Genomic DNA, 16828 nt, shown 5'->3' with positions numbered 1-16828 from the left:
TCATTTTCTTTCTCCAGTGTGTAGGTATGCGTTAATGACTGTGTTTCTACTAATTAATTATAATTAAGGAAAATATTCTGCTTAAAGGACTACTTAACTGGTTAGAAGGGTTCTCTAATCATCTAATACTTCTTCACAAAATATTTGTTTTTTTTCTAATCAAAGAGGAACCAAAGTAAATACAGTAAAAATCAAAGAAGCAAGCAAAGTACGTACAGAAAATATCATATTATCTGAGCATTATCACCTTGATTCTAAAAAGAAATTGACTTTCCCTCTAGATATTCTACTTCATGGGTTACGTGCTGTCTTCAGTGTGCTTTCTAGCAGTTTAAGCATGATGTATGAGAAGATGTTGTGGGAGTTTCTGGTAGGTGATTAAACCTTATAAAATACAGTCTTCAGCTGAAAGAATAACGCTTTCCAGATTGATGTAGGCATCACATTTCCAAAAAAATCTGTTATGTGAAATTATGTGTTCTAAACTCAGCAAGGTTATTGCAAATCTTTGTTCTGCGAAACTTGTTGCTTGCTCCATACAGTGCTTTGTATGTTTGGAAGGCACGGTAGCATGAGTTAATTCTCACAATATCCTTGAAATTAGGTAAATATGCATTATTATTATTTCAGATCCTTTGAAAAGAGAAGCTAAACTGTAAAGGTTGTTTGATTTACCCAAGACTAAACTGCGTGATTCCAGTGCTGTAGACTGGACCCTTCCTGGACCCTTCCATGACTGGAACATTTTACCATCATCTAAGGTGTCTTAGGTGACCATGTAAAACCAAACTCCTGCCTGCTTTATATACGTAGAAATAATTGCCCCTATTTTGCAAGGTCATCAACTCACCCAACTTGCATGTTTTGATTCTCTCTGTTTATTAGACTGAATGTAAATCGAATGGAGTATGAGCCATGCAGTTGTGCACTCATGGCTTACAGTGTTGCTGGAAACATGCTGGCAGTAATTTTGTGGGCATAAATTGATTTTGCAGACAGAGAGGCTGATCCTGAGCCTAGATGGAAATATACTGCTAAAGCTCCCATGGCTTTTTTTTTTTTTTATTAAAGCAGTGATATGCCCCTTTGTCCTTGGTTCAAATTTGCTCTGTATTCATTTTTGGCAGTGTTTAATGTAGCAGTTGTCAATCTGAATGTAGCCTTGCATCCCAGAGGGAATTGCACTTCATTAGTATTTTATGTATATAATTGGAAGTTGCTTAAGGATTGTTTCAGACCAATACACAATTCTGGTCTTGTAGTCTCTTATATTAATTTTAAAGTTAGGTTGAACTGCATACAGTAAAGAGACGTTTAATTTTACAGGAGGGAAAAAAGATACCTCTAATAAGGTTTGAGACTGTTATTCTTGCAGGGAAGATGCCTTTCTCCTAAGTGCATGCAGATCTACCTTTAGTTGCAGTAATATTCACTGGAGTAAGAGGACAATGTGTATGTCTCTTGTTCTAGCTCATGACCTTTAATAGGAATGCAGATTTTTTCTATTTTTTTTTTTTTTAAACTGGAGACCATCAAGTTCATTCCCTCCTACCAACATGCTGCAAAAACAGAGCAATTGAGGAAGAGCTTTGGAGTAAAAGAGCAGGCACTTTTGAGTATTAACCAGGCATGACTTCTATCATCACTCACCTATGACAGCCAATAAAGACATATGAGTAGAGATAGTTAAGATGCCACTAGATTATTAAATACTGACTAGAACTCAAGCCTGGAATTTCCTAGCTGCTATTTCACTTCTATGCTCTTAGAGTTACAGGAAGAATGTCACTGATAGTAATGCTTTGGGGCAGCACTGCTTATTGAAAGATATAAGATAGCTTCTGACACATTACAAAAAGAGTAAGATGCCTCCTCTTATACACTCTCCTACCAGGTTATCAGTGAGTTTGTTTTAACAAGTCCAATTTGAAACTGCATTAGTTGCATGTGGAAAGTATGTCTGATATTTTTTCATCCTTCTAGGAAAAGGGTATTTAAGTGCTTGGCTGTTACATAGAGCAAGTGCACAGTTTTTTCACCTCAGCACAAATTTACATGTGGTCAAACTTTCCCTAATGATTCCGGCTTCTCATAGACAAAATAAGTTAATACATCAGTGATCTTTAACCTTCATTATTTGGGAGCTGCTAAGATGTGTTGCGTTGGGTTACTCAAGGCAGATCAGAATGAGTGTGGCCAAGTGTTAGACTCTAGACGGCCATGCCAACTTGTTTCTTCTCCCAGGATACTTACTGCTTCTGAGAGTTTGGATATATTAACTTGCATGGAAAGAGCTTTCACGTGAGTATTCAAATTCCTGTAGCTTAGGTATCTCATCCAGTTCAATAAATAAAATTATTTTTGTTGGTCTGTATATTAATACATTTTGTTGTGCATGGCATTTGCGAACAATGCAAATGGGTATTAGCTTTCCATCTGTCAGCTGTGAAATAATAGCTATTTAATAAAGATACTAATCTATGATGTAGAATTAAGATAACTTCCTGCATCTTGTTATTTGGCATCTTGTTGTCTTTATGTGGATCTTCCACTGAGTGTGGGATTGAGATACAGATAAATAACTGTATGTGTATCCTATTGGACAATAAAAATCATGGTGCTTTATCCTTCCCATGGAAGATCAGTGGGATCATTTCTGTGCATTTGTAGTCTTGAAAATTGCAGTAATGTTTTGATAGATGCTGCTCCAGTTTTCCAGATGAATTTAGAACACAGCGATACTGATGATTGTGGAAAATCTGTACTCTGTGTTTCTCAGCCGAGAGCACCAGATTTGTGCTTTTAAGTCATATTTTCCCATAAAATGACTAAAAGATCACACTGTAAATCTTTTGAGCAGTAACAACATTTCTGCATTCTTCTGACAGTGCCTTAATTCCAGTGAAATCATTAGTAAATCTTATGTTGGTTTCAGGGGAGTAAGATTAGAACCCACAACAGGGCATGTAACATATTTAAATATGGTCATGTTTTCCATTATAAATTTATTACACAGAACTGGGAATTTTCAGACTTCAGTGTAGCCCAAGAGTTTTACACCACCATTCTATTTAATGTCCTGACAAGTTCAGTGTCAAATGCTGTAGTCAAAGTAACACAAACCAAATCTGTGACTACCACTCATTATGCTGAATTGGAAATAAATAGTTTGAGTGAGATAACTTCTAGCTCAGTAAAGGTGGGTTTTTTTCCAAGGAAAACTGGGATTACTGAAGGCTGAACTTAGAGGCTAGACAATATAAAATGTTAGTACTTTATTGTGGCTCTCTGTTGCACGCTTATGGTATGGTTTCTTGTTTTGCCGAAATGAGTGGCCAAGCCCTATTTTAAGCTGCAGCAGAATCAGACCCATTGAGTGGGCCTACAATCTCATGTTGTAAATTTGTAATACTTTACACTGTGTTTACGGAAAGGGAAAAGAAATAATGATCTCAGCATGGTATCTGCCAACTCTCTGGCTGAATGGAACAGACTATGTCAGTCAAAGGGCAAGATATGTCTTTAAATAAATTACTTCTGTGGTTTTTTTTTTCTTCTGGCTTTTTGGGTTGCTTAGTAACAAAACTCTGTGTGCAAATTCGTAGCATCTGTGCAGAATGTGGTGTTAACATGTTTGTAAAAATTAAGAATGCAATTAATGTTTCCTCTGCAGAGCTTTAAAAGTAAATGGCTCCTTCCTTTTTTTTTTCCCCCCTCTTCTACAAATTACCCACTTTTAGGAAAAGTAAAGACAGATTTGTGTCTTAGAATAGTGAGAAATCATAAATTTGCATTTCAGTACTTCTCAAATAAGTAGCTAGTGTTTTCAAATGGAGAATATAGCAGAATTAAGTAACTTGCAAAACATAAGTGGCTTTCAAAGGTCATATAATTCTGTCTCTGTGGTTAGTAGCTGCACAGGGTAATGTTTATAAATGATTATGTATCTTCCAATTAACCCACTGAACAGAGCACTCAGTGTCAGAAATCTTACTTGATGACTTGCAGAACTGTGTTAGAAAGAGTTTAAAATAGAGAACCAGATACACTTTAACAGACTTTGTACTCCATCCTTTTGGCTCCCTGTAGCAGAAGGTCTACTGGAATCTATCCTACTATTCCAAATCTATTAAAAAGTAGAAAAAGCTAATACAGGATGAGTTGGACCAAGCCAGCTTCTATAAGGAGGCATACCTACCCCTGTATAGTCATTGAATAGTCAGTGGAGAGAAACAGGCTCTCCCAGACAGTAAGTCATCTGCTGTTTTTTAAATATGTGTCTTGGGTGAGATGAATCACCCCTGCCTCTGTGGTGACTGAGCCAAACGTGGCTAGACAACCTCTCACTTTTAAGGCAGTAAAAGTTTGATAAGATTAATCTCACTCCCCAAGATATTTGTTTTTTCCTGATGATAGACTATATTTTGCCTTTGATCTGTTTTGGCAAATAAAATATTTTAGAGGGAGACATCTGCAGCAGTCTTGACTCAGATAAGGTTCACATTGACTCTAGTGGGAAAACAGGGTAAGAAAACACTGCAGGACTTCTCTTCCAATAAGTGAAGTATTTTACTGTTCCTTCTCTTCATTAAAGACATTTTGTTCTACCTTTCCATCCCTTTGAATCACTGGTTAGAGATGATGCCAGCAAACAGTTGGGTATTACCCCCAGGGCCCATGGATTGTCACGATGAATTCTGTGAAAAGACACAGTTTGATTAATGACTGTTGGGGGAGCTGAAGCCATAGCTCCATAACAGGAAAATACTAACAATCAACTATTGTACTCTGTTCCTTTTATTTGGCAATGTAATAGTTCCACTATTTTACGTATAATGCAAGCAGTGGGGTTGATGCCCAGCAGAGGACAGGCAACCTGCCCCATTGCCAGTGCTTCCCCACAACGGCTTTCCTGCCTTGGTCCCTTCAGCCAGAGCAACAGGACTGAGCACAAGCCTCGGAAAGCTTCCAGGAGGCTTTCGGATGCTTTTGAGCTCCTGCTGGGAGCTAAAGGAGTGGGTTGACCCCATCCCTCCTCCCATGACTATTTGTGAAATCCATTCCTTATTTCCCTCAGCATCCTATGTAGCTTATATTTTAACTTGGCAGCTGTTAAGACTCTTGGTGAAATCAGTTTAGCTCTTTACTAGTACACCCTCCCACCACAGGCAGAAATCTGCACAGCTCAAGAGAGCTTTACAGGTAATGTAGACAAATTGCTGAGCTCCGAGTCCTGCCATGACCACGGTGAAAATTGTCCCTAGCTTTTCATGGCAGGATGTATTTTTGTGGATCCAGGTGCTTGTCTGGTGTAAAGACTGGGTGAGGTATTTTGCTGGCCATGGCCTTCCCGGTGTCTACCAGTGGCACCAGTCTGCTTTCGTGGTCTCCAAACATTCAGAATTCCACATGTCCGTTGACTTCATTAAGCTGTAGGACACGTACGCAAGGCTGGTATCTTCCAAAAGCTGTTGGACTGGCTACTGCTGTGCACAGTGTTGGCACAGTGTGCATGTGAATGGCCCCGGTGCCGTGGGGAATCGTCACTTACCCTCCATGCTGTGAACAGCTTGTGTATTCTGTGCATCCCTGGAAATCCTGGGCTGGCTTCCTAACCCTGGACCAGTGCAGACCACCAGAATGTCCCGTGGCTCAGACAATATTTGTCTCAATACAAAATGGGAGACAACATACAGACTGTTAGAGGACTACAGGGAAACATTAAAAAAATACAGAAGTCAGTCAAGCATCTGTTAGTGTTAGCACACTGGCAGCTCTAACTTTGCTGCAATTCTGTTGACCTTATGTGGGTTTTTAGGAGGGTAATGAAGTAGCTTGCAACTGCCAAGGGCCAAGGAAGGGAAAGCTCAAAACACTTCATCTGAGAATCAAAGAAGTGGGTGATAGGGGTTGCTGTGCTGATCTGAGGTAGAAGTTAACATCTTTGTGCCAGGTAAGAAATGTTAAGCTGGCTTGTGGTATATACTCAAAAGCAGTTTGAAAAAGAAGGAAAAATACTGATACCCAATGTGATTGCGTACACCAGCTGTTTTAGGTCTAGTATATTGTTGTTTGGACAAACACACTGTTTCATTTTGGATCTTACCACTCATTTGAATGATCCCTGTCTGTGGCATGAGGAGCCACTCGGCATGGATCAGTGGCAGAATGAGGGCTCCGGTGATTCATGCTAGGCATAGGCATTCAGGCTGCTGCTTCTCCAGACTTCACACGGGATGGATGTTTCCAGGTCTTTCTAACACTCTTTAAAGAAAATTAATGTGAATGCCTGTAAACACAGTCTGCTTTCTTCGGCAGGGCGGTACTTAGCAATTCTACTGCTATCACCCTTGACACATTCTGCATAAAAGCATGATTTAATACTCTTTTTAATGGCTATTTCTTACGCCGCTTGCCTCGTTGTATCGGTAAACATGTTGACAAGAGCGCAGCTGTCTTTTGCAAATGAACAAGTTCACCCCTGTGTGAAAAGCCAGCTCCTTCAAGGAGACAGGCATGGTGAATAGTGGTGAGCTGGGCTTCTGCAAAAGGATTGACACTGCTTCTTAGAGCACTGCAGCCAGATTTTGTCACTTTGACATAATAGCTCCACATAATTCTCCTTTCCTAGCTCTGAGTTACCTTTTTAACAGCCTCTGCATGAGGCACGAGATTTGCTTCCGGCTGATTGAGGCCAAGTAAATCACAGATCACGCTGTCATATCTGGGAATTCATGAGTTTGCAGCTCTGTAAAATGACTTCACCTCTGTGAACTGACAGGCCAGACTATATGTTTGTTGGAAAGAAGACTAAGGTTTGACAAAATCAGATTTTGTATTTATTGGCTTTATCTGATTTAATAATTTTAAAGTAGAAAATATTTTACCTGAGTATAATGGAAGCACTTAAATCAACCGGCTACATTTCCAGTAGAGTTTAATAATGTATGTTACATTTCACACATTCATGTAAGGCATATCAGCTTAATTAGAAAAATAAAGCACAAAGTATGACTTGTTCCCTTCTCACAGTGTGGACTTAAGTGCTTTACAAAGCCCAAAAATGGTCCTTTGCTTTAAAAATATTGGTTTATGTAAGCAAGGGCTTTAGCTGTGTATTTGGGCCTGAGTTCTCCTCGTTGCTGTTGTTCCTGATGAAGCAGCCCAGCTTTCTTCCAGTCCTCAGCCTGTCATTTCTTTTTGTACATCAAGTTTTCCACTGCCAGAATGTGTCATACCTCATCCAGTCAGTTGTTCTGGGTTGGTTTTTCATGGCTGCAATTGTACATCTTGCTGCCCATGAGCTGATTCTGCCCTGGAAGTCATCCGTCCCCTTTAACACCACGTAGAGCCAGTACCTTCCCTCGTTCTAGGGAAAATTGCCACACCTGTATTTTTTAGTCAAGGCTGGACTGAAAACTTTAGTGGGAGCAAATGCAGCAGTAATAGAGATCCTGGGCAGGAGACAGATTAGGCATGGTAGTAATACAGAAGCACGGGCTCTGTGAGTGAAGGCTGTTTAGTGTACACAGTTTTGGAGGCAACTGTCTGATGTACACACACACAACAGACCCTCGCCCATCTTTCAGGGAAGATACAACATGCTGCTGGGCTAGTTTTCACTTCCTTATCCAGGATATTTTCATACAAGGTAATTACCAAAATGGAGGAATAGGAGCATTGTTTGGGGCTTTTTAAAGTATTCTTGTACCATTCCTGTGGCCTGACATGGTAACAGTTATTTTTCCTATGACATCCTGCAGGCAGTGTCTGTGTGACAAGAAAACCACTTAACAATGAAAAAATTCACACTGTTTGATTTTGTAAATCATAATTCACTGCAAATTGGAGAGACTTCATGGATACAGGACCTTCCCAGCGATGACAATGAACTAGAAAGACTTGTGAAACCAAATGAGCACGTGCTAGTAAACTGGCCTGTGGGAGAAAGAAAGACAGAAAAGCACCTGGTGAAAGTTGTGTACATGAGTGGTGAGTGCAGTTCCAGAGCATTTGTCTGATATGGAATTTTAATCCAGGTGGAAGGCATTCCTACCTGATTTTCCGTGCTTTGTTCTTTTTTTTTCCCATCGCTTCAGATGACCCCCAAGAGCTGGCGGAAATGATGCAAAAGATATTACGAGCTGATGAAATTACAAAAATACAAGTCCTTGGAAAAGGCAAGAGGAAGAGAATAGAAATGATATTCTCAGAAAGTGAGGACAGTGACCTGGATAAAAAACAGGTGAGTTTCTGTCTTTGTGTGCCTGATATTGGTAGGCCCATAATGGAATTAGATAGACTGTAACTGTTGATTGTTCACAATATAATACACAAAATATGTATAGTAAAGGTAGGAATACAGGCAGAGTAACCTATCAGAGTAATTACTTAGGACAATAGATTTCATTTTGTGCTATTTAAGGAGAAAAGTGTTTTTCAAGACTTGGAGGCTCTGTAGCCCCATTACATTTTCTCCCATAAGACAGAAATCTGACCACTGCATAAGAAAGGGAAGGGACCAAGTTTTCTCAGCTTTGCATTGTGCTGAGATCTGCTGTGACAAAATGTAAGGAAAGAAAGCATAAATCTTAACAAAAAGTTACAAACACATTTTTCAAAAATGCTAACCAAAATGCCAAGTGCACAGTGAATAAAAGTTCGTGGTATACAGTGAGATACTGTAATGAAAGGCTCCATACGAATGCAAAGGCACTGTTATGCTTTTGTTTACAGGGGAAGATGATGAAGCATATAAAAAGAAAGAAACCATTGCAGACATCTGCTCCTGACAACATCCTGAGTCAACTTGAAACATCTTTAATTAACAAACAGGTTAACATCTCATCTTCAGCGATTTTAATGTATGAAGCAAAAGCAAACTGAAATGTATTTCTTTAGGGGGGCATAAGACTTCTGTTTTAGTGAAGTTAATGGTTTTAAAATACATTACTTTAGAAAATCAGTGAAAGGAGAACAGAGAAAGAAGTACGTAACTGTCATGTATTACCTTGATATTTCATTTTGAATTTTAGTAGGAATGGTAATATCTATGTTCAGTAACAGCTATTATTAAAATGCACTGAGTCTGTGTATACATTGTGTGTATAAAGACAATATTCAGATTTAGCCAGATATTTTAATGTTGGCTTTTAATGCTTTAATGTTGTAGTTGCTCTAAATATCATGGTGGTTTTTTTCAGAGAGAACAATATTCAGGAAGCAACTTTCTGTACAGTGAAAGTAGCAGTGATGATGAAGAGCCTTTATTTCAACTATCCAAGGTAGAGCTGTGTGCCAAAATAAAAAGCCTCAAGAGGAAGCTGACAGACACCATGAGAGAAAACTGCCGCCTAAGACAGTCCCTGGTGATGCTTCAAGGTAAGGTCAGGGGAAATATTTTGATGAAGAGGAAAGCCTGAAGGTCATGAAAAGCTTGATTTATAAGAGGCCAGTTAGATGGGAATTATGGATGCTCAAGCACCTGTCACAATCAAGGCCTACCATTAGCATCAAAGTCTTTGATACATGGCAACATTTAATTCCAGCAGCACTTAGACAGAACTGTCTCACATGGAGCCATGCAATCATAGAGTCAGAAACGGAAAAATCTGTCTAAATCCTGTCAGTTGTTCCCAAGAGAACCTTTCTGTACGCTGTGTATAACCATTGGCTAAGCTCAGACTGACCTGTCCAACTATTACCTTATTTATTAGCAGTCTTTCTTGATCTATTTAAATTTTATTTATTCTGGAATTATTTCATTTCTAATTACTTTGGTAATTCCTCATTACTGATAATCTGAGTTAGTTCCAGGTGCAACAAATTTAGTCCTTTCCCAGAGGTTTTGTTCTTTTATAAATGAATCTTTCATCACTTAACGATCATCTCTGAAGCCCCTCTTACTTGTCCCTGTCCCTTACTCTGGGGCAGCCAAGACTGAATCAAAAATTTCAAACCATTAGCAAATGAATTAGATTTAAAGAGTATTCGTTCCTTCCCTTGCCAGCTACATCATACATCCCTACACAGCCTAGTACTTCTAATCTCTTTTTTTATTGTCATATGATTTGGCAAGTGCTTATCAGTTCCATTGCCCACCTGATTCCATTCCATGTTATTCATCTTGGTTTGAATCATGCATATCCACCTTTCTGAATATTATTTTTAAACATTTTATTAGCATCTGACAACTTTTTTTACGCATTTAGGTCCATTTGCCTTACATCTTAAGCACTTGTATTAGACTTCTACAGTATTTTCTGTGATTTAATGATTCTCTGTCTTGCTGATTCTTCATCCCTTGCATCCTTTTCACTCTGCTGAATTGATTCTTCTTAATGGAGTCAATAAAAGTTTATATTTGAAAATAAATATTACTTGGAGAAAGGGCTATTTAAAAGATATTCTCTACAGATTAAAAAGAGGATAAAAAAAGTCTGTGCAGTCTGTGTAACTTATTTGAAGGAAAAAAAAAAACAAACAAAAAAACACACCGAAAACCAGACATAACATTACTTAGCCCATGTTCATTAGTTTTACAGGCTTGTAGAGATTTTGAGATAGCAAAAAGAGAAGAGATAAACAGCCAGCTTAGTGCCATGATGCGCTTAAAGTAATGGTTCTTCTTAGCCTTTTGGGGAAGTGATCCATCCTTTCTAAAAACAGGCCAAATGGCAGGAAAAGCTTTGAGAGAATAGGAAAAAATTATGTTAAAGCATCTTTGCTGACTGCTTTGACTCTTTTGCAATACGATGGAAATCTAATTACAAAAATATACATCCTTACATAATTACAGTCTGAAAGCTTCAATTACTTTTACCCATCACTTTCCATTTGATTTCAGTGTTGCCACAGGCAGTCACCCATTTTGAGGAACTGGTAGGGATGGCTGAAGCGCTGCTCAGAGGAGGAGTGGCATCATCTACATCCAGTCTGCATTCACATGCTGTTTGGAAAGCATCTAACAATTCGTTAGCAGATACATATGCAGCTATGCATAGTAACTCCAACTCACCAATAACTTTGAATGTGGAAGATGAGGATCAACAAACCGAAAAACAGGTGAGTTAAAAGGCAATTTCAGGCACAAAAATATAAAGCTTGATGCAGTACAAACTTCACTGTTATAGTGTAACAAATATAACAAATAAGCATTAATAAAGATCATTTTATCATAATTCAGTGGATGATGTGACTGATGAGCTCCTTTTGTGTAGGAGACTCCTTCCACGAGAAACACTAGAATTAATTCAGTGTGCTGGCCCAAACTCACTTTGGATTCAGTGCCTTTGCCTATCTGTGACTAAGGGCAGAATGAGGATGCATGAAGAAAATACTGAGATCCAGGGATAACTTCCAGCCTAATGTTTGGGATGCTGAAGGGGAATGGTAGTGTTTCAGAGATAATCTAAGAAAAATACCAGCAGTCTGTTTAACCTGTTAATAAGTAAATGGAGAATGGTCTGTTTCTGCTCTTGTTCCAGACACTGGCCAGCAGCTAAGTAGAAATACATGTATTTAGAGTCATAGAATCATAGAATAGTTGGAGTTGGAAGGGACCATGGAGGTCATCTAGTCCAACCCCCCTGCAGTAAGCAGGGACATCCTCCACTAGATCAGGTTGCCCAGAGCCCCATCCAACCTGACCTTGAATGTTTCCAGGGATGGGGCATCTACCACCTCCCCAGGCAATCTGTTCCAGTGTTTCACCACCCTAGTCTAAACCTCTGCTCTTTTAGTTATAAACCATTACCCCTTCTCCTGTTGCTACAGGCCGTGTTAAAATGTTTATCCCCATCTTTCTTATAAGCCCCCTTTAGGTACTGAAAGGCCGCAATCATGTCTCCTCGGAGTCTTCTCTTCTCCAAGCTGAACAACCCCAACTCTTGCAGCCTCTTCTCATGGGGAAGGTGTTCCAGGCCTTTGATAATTTTCACAGCCCTCCTCTGGACGCGCATATATGTATACATATATATATGAAGATACTGAATAGAGATGTTCCCTTATTCTCTGTAATTATAACAGAACATAATTGAGAAATCTCGGGCACAGAGATTGTACCTGAAAAATGTAAAAACCCAACAAAAAGAATAATTCCAGCTTCTTCATGCACAATTTACATAAACATTCTTGTGCACTGAGTCATGCCAGTTGGTGGAAGTCATTCTTGTGTGTTGTCAAGGGGTCCCCAAAACCAAAGAAATCTATTACAAATTATCAAAATATGATGTTTTGACTGCATATTGCAATACACAACACTTGACCTAACATCTCCAACAAAGTAAAAAGAATGAATTTTTTAAGCAACTTAGCCTTACTTAATAGAGGTAGCTCAAAATTGCCCATGAGGAGAGTTCAGATACGTGGGTTGCACAAGTGTTGTGTGTAGAAGTCACTCTCAGAGCCCAGGACCCTCCGTCTGCTCGGAGGCAAGAATATTGGCTTGGGCATAGTGCCATGCTCCCGAGGCTGTACAGATTCCAGGCCAGAACTGGACCACAGCCAGCCTGCATGGAGTGCAACAGAAGGATTTAGATATGTCTGAACGTGTCCTGTCTCCCCTAGTGAGTAATAAGGATTGCTTGGTGAAGTGTTTGCTAGGATGAATAGGGATCTTTAGTCTGCCCCACACATGCTTCTGGAAAAAAATCAACCTGCGTGTACAGTTGCAAATGTTGAGTGGTGTGCAAATTTAGCATTGATCTGAAGCACACAGTTTGCAGAGATTACTTTTGAAGTTGTGGTTTTAAAAAAAATAAAATTGTAAAAAATATATTTCAGAGTTAATGCTACATAATATTTCTAGAGAACTGCATTAATTATGTCTATGACCAATTTTCTTTTCCAGTTCAAGATCGAAAAGTGGCAGATTGCACTTTGTAACAAGAGCAAACCTCAGAAGTTTATAAATGACTTGATGCAAGCACTTTATACACATGAATACATGGCTACACACAGCCTGACAGGTGCAAAGTCCTCCTCTTCAAAGGATAAAGTGGCGAAACCAGCTATGAATCAGAATGAAGTTCAGGAAATCATAGGTGATGGCTTGTTAACATTACTCAATGTGGCACTGGCTTGACAGAGAGCTTTCTCTGAGGGAGGGGCTGTCATGTTTAACAGCTGGTCTGCTCAGGTGATGTGCAATATGTTTTATATTTCCTGCTTCAGCTACGTACTTAACCCATCTGTTACAAATAATGTCAGTGAAATGCTAAGTTGTCATATTTCTACTGTGTGAATTTTGTGGTTTTTACTCACGTGGCTACTCAGCACCGTGATATTATATTTTATCTTAGCCTTTGAAAGGTTAATCTACAACAGTCAAACTTGGAGCATGATGATTAACAGATAAGGGAAGGCGAAGAGAGGACACACTTGGATCAAATTTAAAATAATGTCTGCTGTATTCTGAAGTTGGTGAATGCTATGAATTCTGACATTTTAAATAGTGCTGGAGGCAAAATGAGACAATAAGTATAGAAGACAGCAATAGTGATCAGAGAAGCAAACAAAATTTGTTTTATGCTGAGGCTCAAGGCAAAAAATGTTTCATGCATAGGAAAGAGAATAATTTCAGATGGAAGTAGCAGCTTTAAAGAAAACAGTATTTTATGAGCACATGAAGCCTGATTTTTATTTGAATTTACACTTATAGCTTAATACTTGAACAACACAGCCCAAATTCCTGTTCTAGAATCCCTCGCCCATTGCCATTCCCCTGGGCTTCCCCAGTTCTCTCAGTTCCCTCCCCAGCTTAGCTCTAGTTCCTGTAGCTTGGTCCAGTTTGTTGAAGTTGGCCAGCAGTTTCACAGTTGCAGGAACGTCTTTTCCTTAAGAACCTAACTAGAGAAAAAGGCCCAAACTCAAGAGAGAGAAACGGAAAGGGTGTGTAAGATGGTGAAAATATTTTTAGAGACGGTAAGATGAGACAATTTCAGAATGCCCTATGACAAAATGTTAAAAGATTTAATGGGATGAGGAGAACAGTTGGACTTGATGATCTTAAGGGTCTTTTCCAACCTGAATTATTTTATGATTCTAAGAGCTTCTAATGACTTTTCTACAGGTAGATTCTGGGGAAGGGTCTAGGCAAAACTGAAAAGAGAGGCAGAGAAGATAATCAGGACATCGAATACAGCATGCTGCAGAGAATTCAATGAAAAAAGGGAGCCTATAGAGAAGTCTATGTTTGTTAAGGGGAATGAGAACACTCCTGAATTCAAATAGAAAAGTGTCAACATTATACAAGAGAACAAGAAAAATAAGAAGGAATCCTGGGAGTTCTAGAACTGTAGAAAATGAGTTAGTAGGTCAGATTATTTAAAGAAGATGGAAACTATAAGACTTCAAAATGAAAGGAAAGGGGGGGGGGGGAAACAAGGGAAGAAGAGATGATGGAGAAGAGCAGAGCAGGAGATGCATTCCTGATGTTGGGTCCCACGAGGTTATTTGCATTCAGAAAAAGCCAGGCAAAACAGAAGGGGAATGTTTGAGAAGGAGACATCACCTGCAAATGAAAATTAATGAACAAAACCTGCAAGGTTCAGAGGCATGAGGATTGACAAGGATAGGAATAGGACTCTTTGATCAAGAACAGAACAAAGAGAGGATGACCAAACACAAATGAAATCACTACAGGAAGCCCTTGTGGCCCTGGAGTTCCCTTTGAGTTTGCCAAGAGCAGGCACAGCAATATGGAAGGCACAGAGAAAAGCAAGAGCTGGCACGTGCAAAATCTATGAAATAGTGAGTAAAGACAGCAAAGTAACTAGGGCTGAAACTGGCGTAGCTGGAAATTTCAAAGATGCAGTAAATGCATTTTAGAACATACATGTGTGGTTTGCCTGATTTGGAGGCCTCATATATATATATATCAATTCTTTATTTTGCAGGAATCACAAAACAGTTGTTTCCAAACACGGATGATGCTTTAATTAGGCGAATGATGGGACAAAAACTGAACAATTGCACCAAGAAGCCAATTTTAAGCAAAGATCTTAACTCAGGTGCTTTTCAGAAGCATAGCTTTTGGTAAGTCTTAAAAAAAAATTGTAGCCTGCAATGTGTATTTCCATATATTACCCTATGGTAACAAAATCTAAAAGCAATCTTTAAATTACCATGAAGATACATGTCCACATATGCATTGCCAAGGAGGTAGATATTTTTGTAACTTTGTACAAAAACTACGTAATACAGAAGCAATCCAGCTTAACATTACAGCACAGAAAAAAAAAAATTGTTAATTCTAGAGAAAGCAAGACAATGCTATTAAATTACAGGAAGAAAATACAGAAGTAAGTGCATGGAGTTACTTTGATCAATATGTCTATTTTAGATTTGGCCTTATTTACTTATTATTCTCCGTAGGCTCTCCAGGGACCAGTCAATTCCATTTTCATGTCGCCTGTTGTGCCTCAATTACCCCACAAGTAAAGATAAGGAAAATCACACTTCTTTTCTGCCTATTGATAAATGTAGTGCCAAAGAGCTAAATTAGCAATCTTTCACCACCAGAAGAGTCTAAATTATTGGGGCAGATGAATTATTAGGTAACATCTTGCTTATTGCAGGCATTCTGACCTTGCGAACAAGACTAGTCTAAAATTGCTGAACTCATTCCTATCATCAGTGCAGTCAGCTGTTTGCATAGGACGGCTTCCATCTATACCAAACGAACATACCACAGAACAGGTGAGGTTGGGAGGGACCTCTGTAGATTGGCTAGTCCAACCCCCGCTGCTCAGAGCAGTGTCACCTAGACCAGGTTGCTCAGAGCCATGTACAGTTTGGTTGACTATCTCTAAGGATGGAGACTCCACAGTCTCTGGGCAGCCTGTGCCAGTGCTCGGACACCCTCACAGTGAAAAAGTGTTTCCTGATGTTCAGACAGCACCACCTGTGTTTCAGTTTCTGCCCATTCTTGGTCCTGCCACTGGGCACCACCAAGAAGAGGCTCCATCTTCTTTACACTCTCCCATCAGTTTGAATACACATAGATAATATCCCCTTGAGCCTTCTTGAGGAAAATCTGTATTTGTAACTGCAAGATACTTCATAACAAAAAAAACCCAAGATATTTTCCCATGTTACAACACAATTGTTTGAAAAGTAGCAGTACTTTGCTACTAGAAGTCCTCTTTAAGACACCTGGAAGTACTCCATGGACCACCAGTAGTCTATGAATTACTACTTGAGAAATAATCGGATACTACCTATGTGAGGAATCCACCTACACAGGTTTTCCCATCTGGAAACAATAAACAAATGCATCAGCCTGGCTAAAATACAGTTTACTATGTTAATGCTTTTCTCCTAGAGATGAGAAGGCCTCGTAAAACAAAGGTTCTCTGTATTTGTAACATACAGTGTGCATTGATTCACTGTAATGTTTTTCCTTGTCCTTGACACAAGTGGTAAAAATAACAGCATAGAAGCACAGACTCCGTCTTCTTTGAAAGTCTTAATATTTTATATTTTAAATCTTTATCTTCATCAGATTAATCCATAAATTTTGCTGATTGCTGAGTCTTCTCATGCTGTATGGACACAATATTCCTGAAGCCTTGACAGGAGGATCTTGAGCTAGCACTATAAGAATTCTGGGTTGTTTTTTAATACTGCTAATAGACCTTTCAATTTAAACTTGATATCTTAATAATGTCTTTATATCTGTTATTGTTAAGTGCTTATGTAAAATCCAGTCCAATATCTATTGAAACCAATGCAAATATTCCCTGCATAGTCTCTCTTGGATGGACACTTATTAGAATGCATTAATAATTAATTCATTTTAGACCTTTCAGAATCTCCTCACTGTAAA

The 16828-nt window shown here is 39.0% G+C and overlaps 1 protein-coding gene across 1 annotated transcript; it reads left to right on the top strand.

Moving 5' to 3' along the window:
- Positions 1-8125: 8125 nt before the first annotated feature.
- On the top strand, positions 8126-15036 carry BEND6 (BEN domain containing 6; the record flags this gene model as incomplete). Its single annotated transcript, XM_010077221.1, has 5 exons — positions 8126-8245; positions 9204-9381; positions 10847-11064; positions 12851-13043; positions 14898-15036. Coding segments are annotated over exons 1-5 (848 nt in total), but the record flags the coding sequence as incomplete, so codon positions are not given.
- Positions 15037-16828: the final 1792 nt, after the last annotated feature.

Source organism: Pterocles gutturalis, unplaced genomic scaffold, assembly GCF_000699245.1.
Source record: "Pterocles gutturalis isolate BGI_N339 unplaced genomic scaffold, ASM69924v1 scaffold29763, whole genome shotgun sequence".
Classification (NCBI taxonomy): Eukaryota; Metazoa; Chordata; class Aves; order Pterocliformes; family Pteroclidae; genus Pterocles; species Pterocles gutturalis.
Note: the sequence above shows the minus strand (reverse complement) of the source record. Positions and strands in the feature narration are given on the sequence as shown.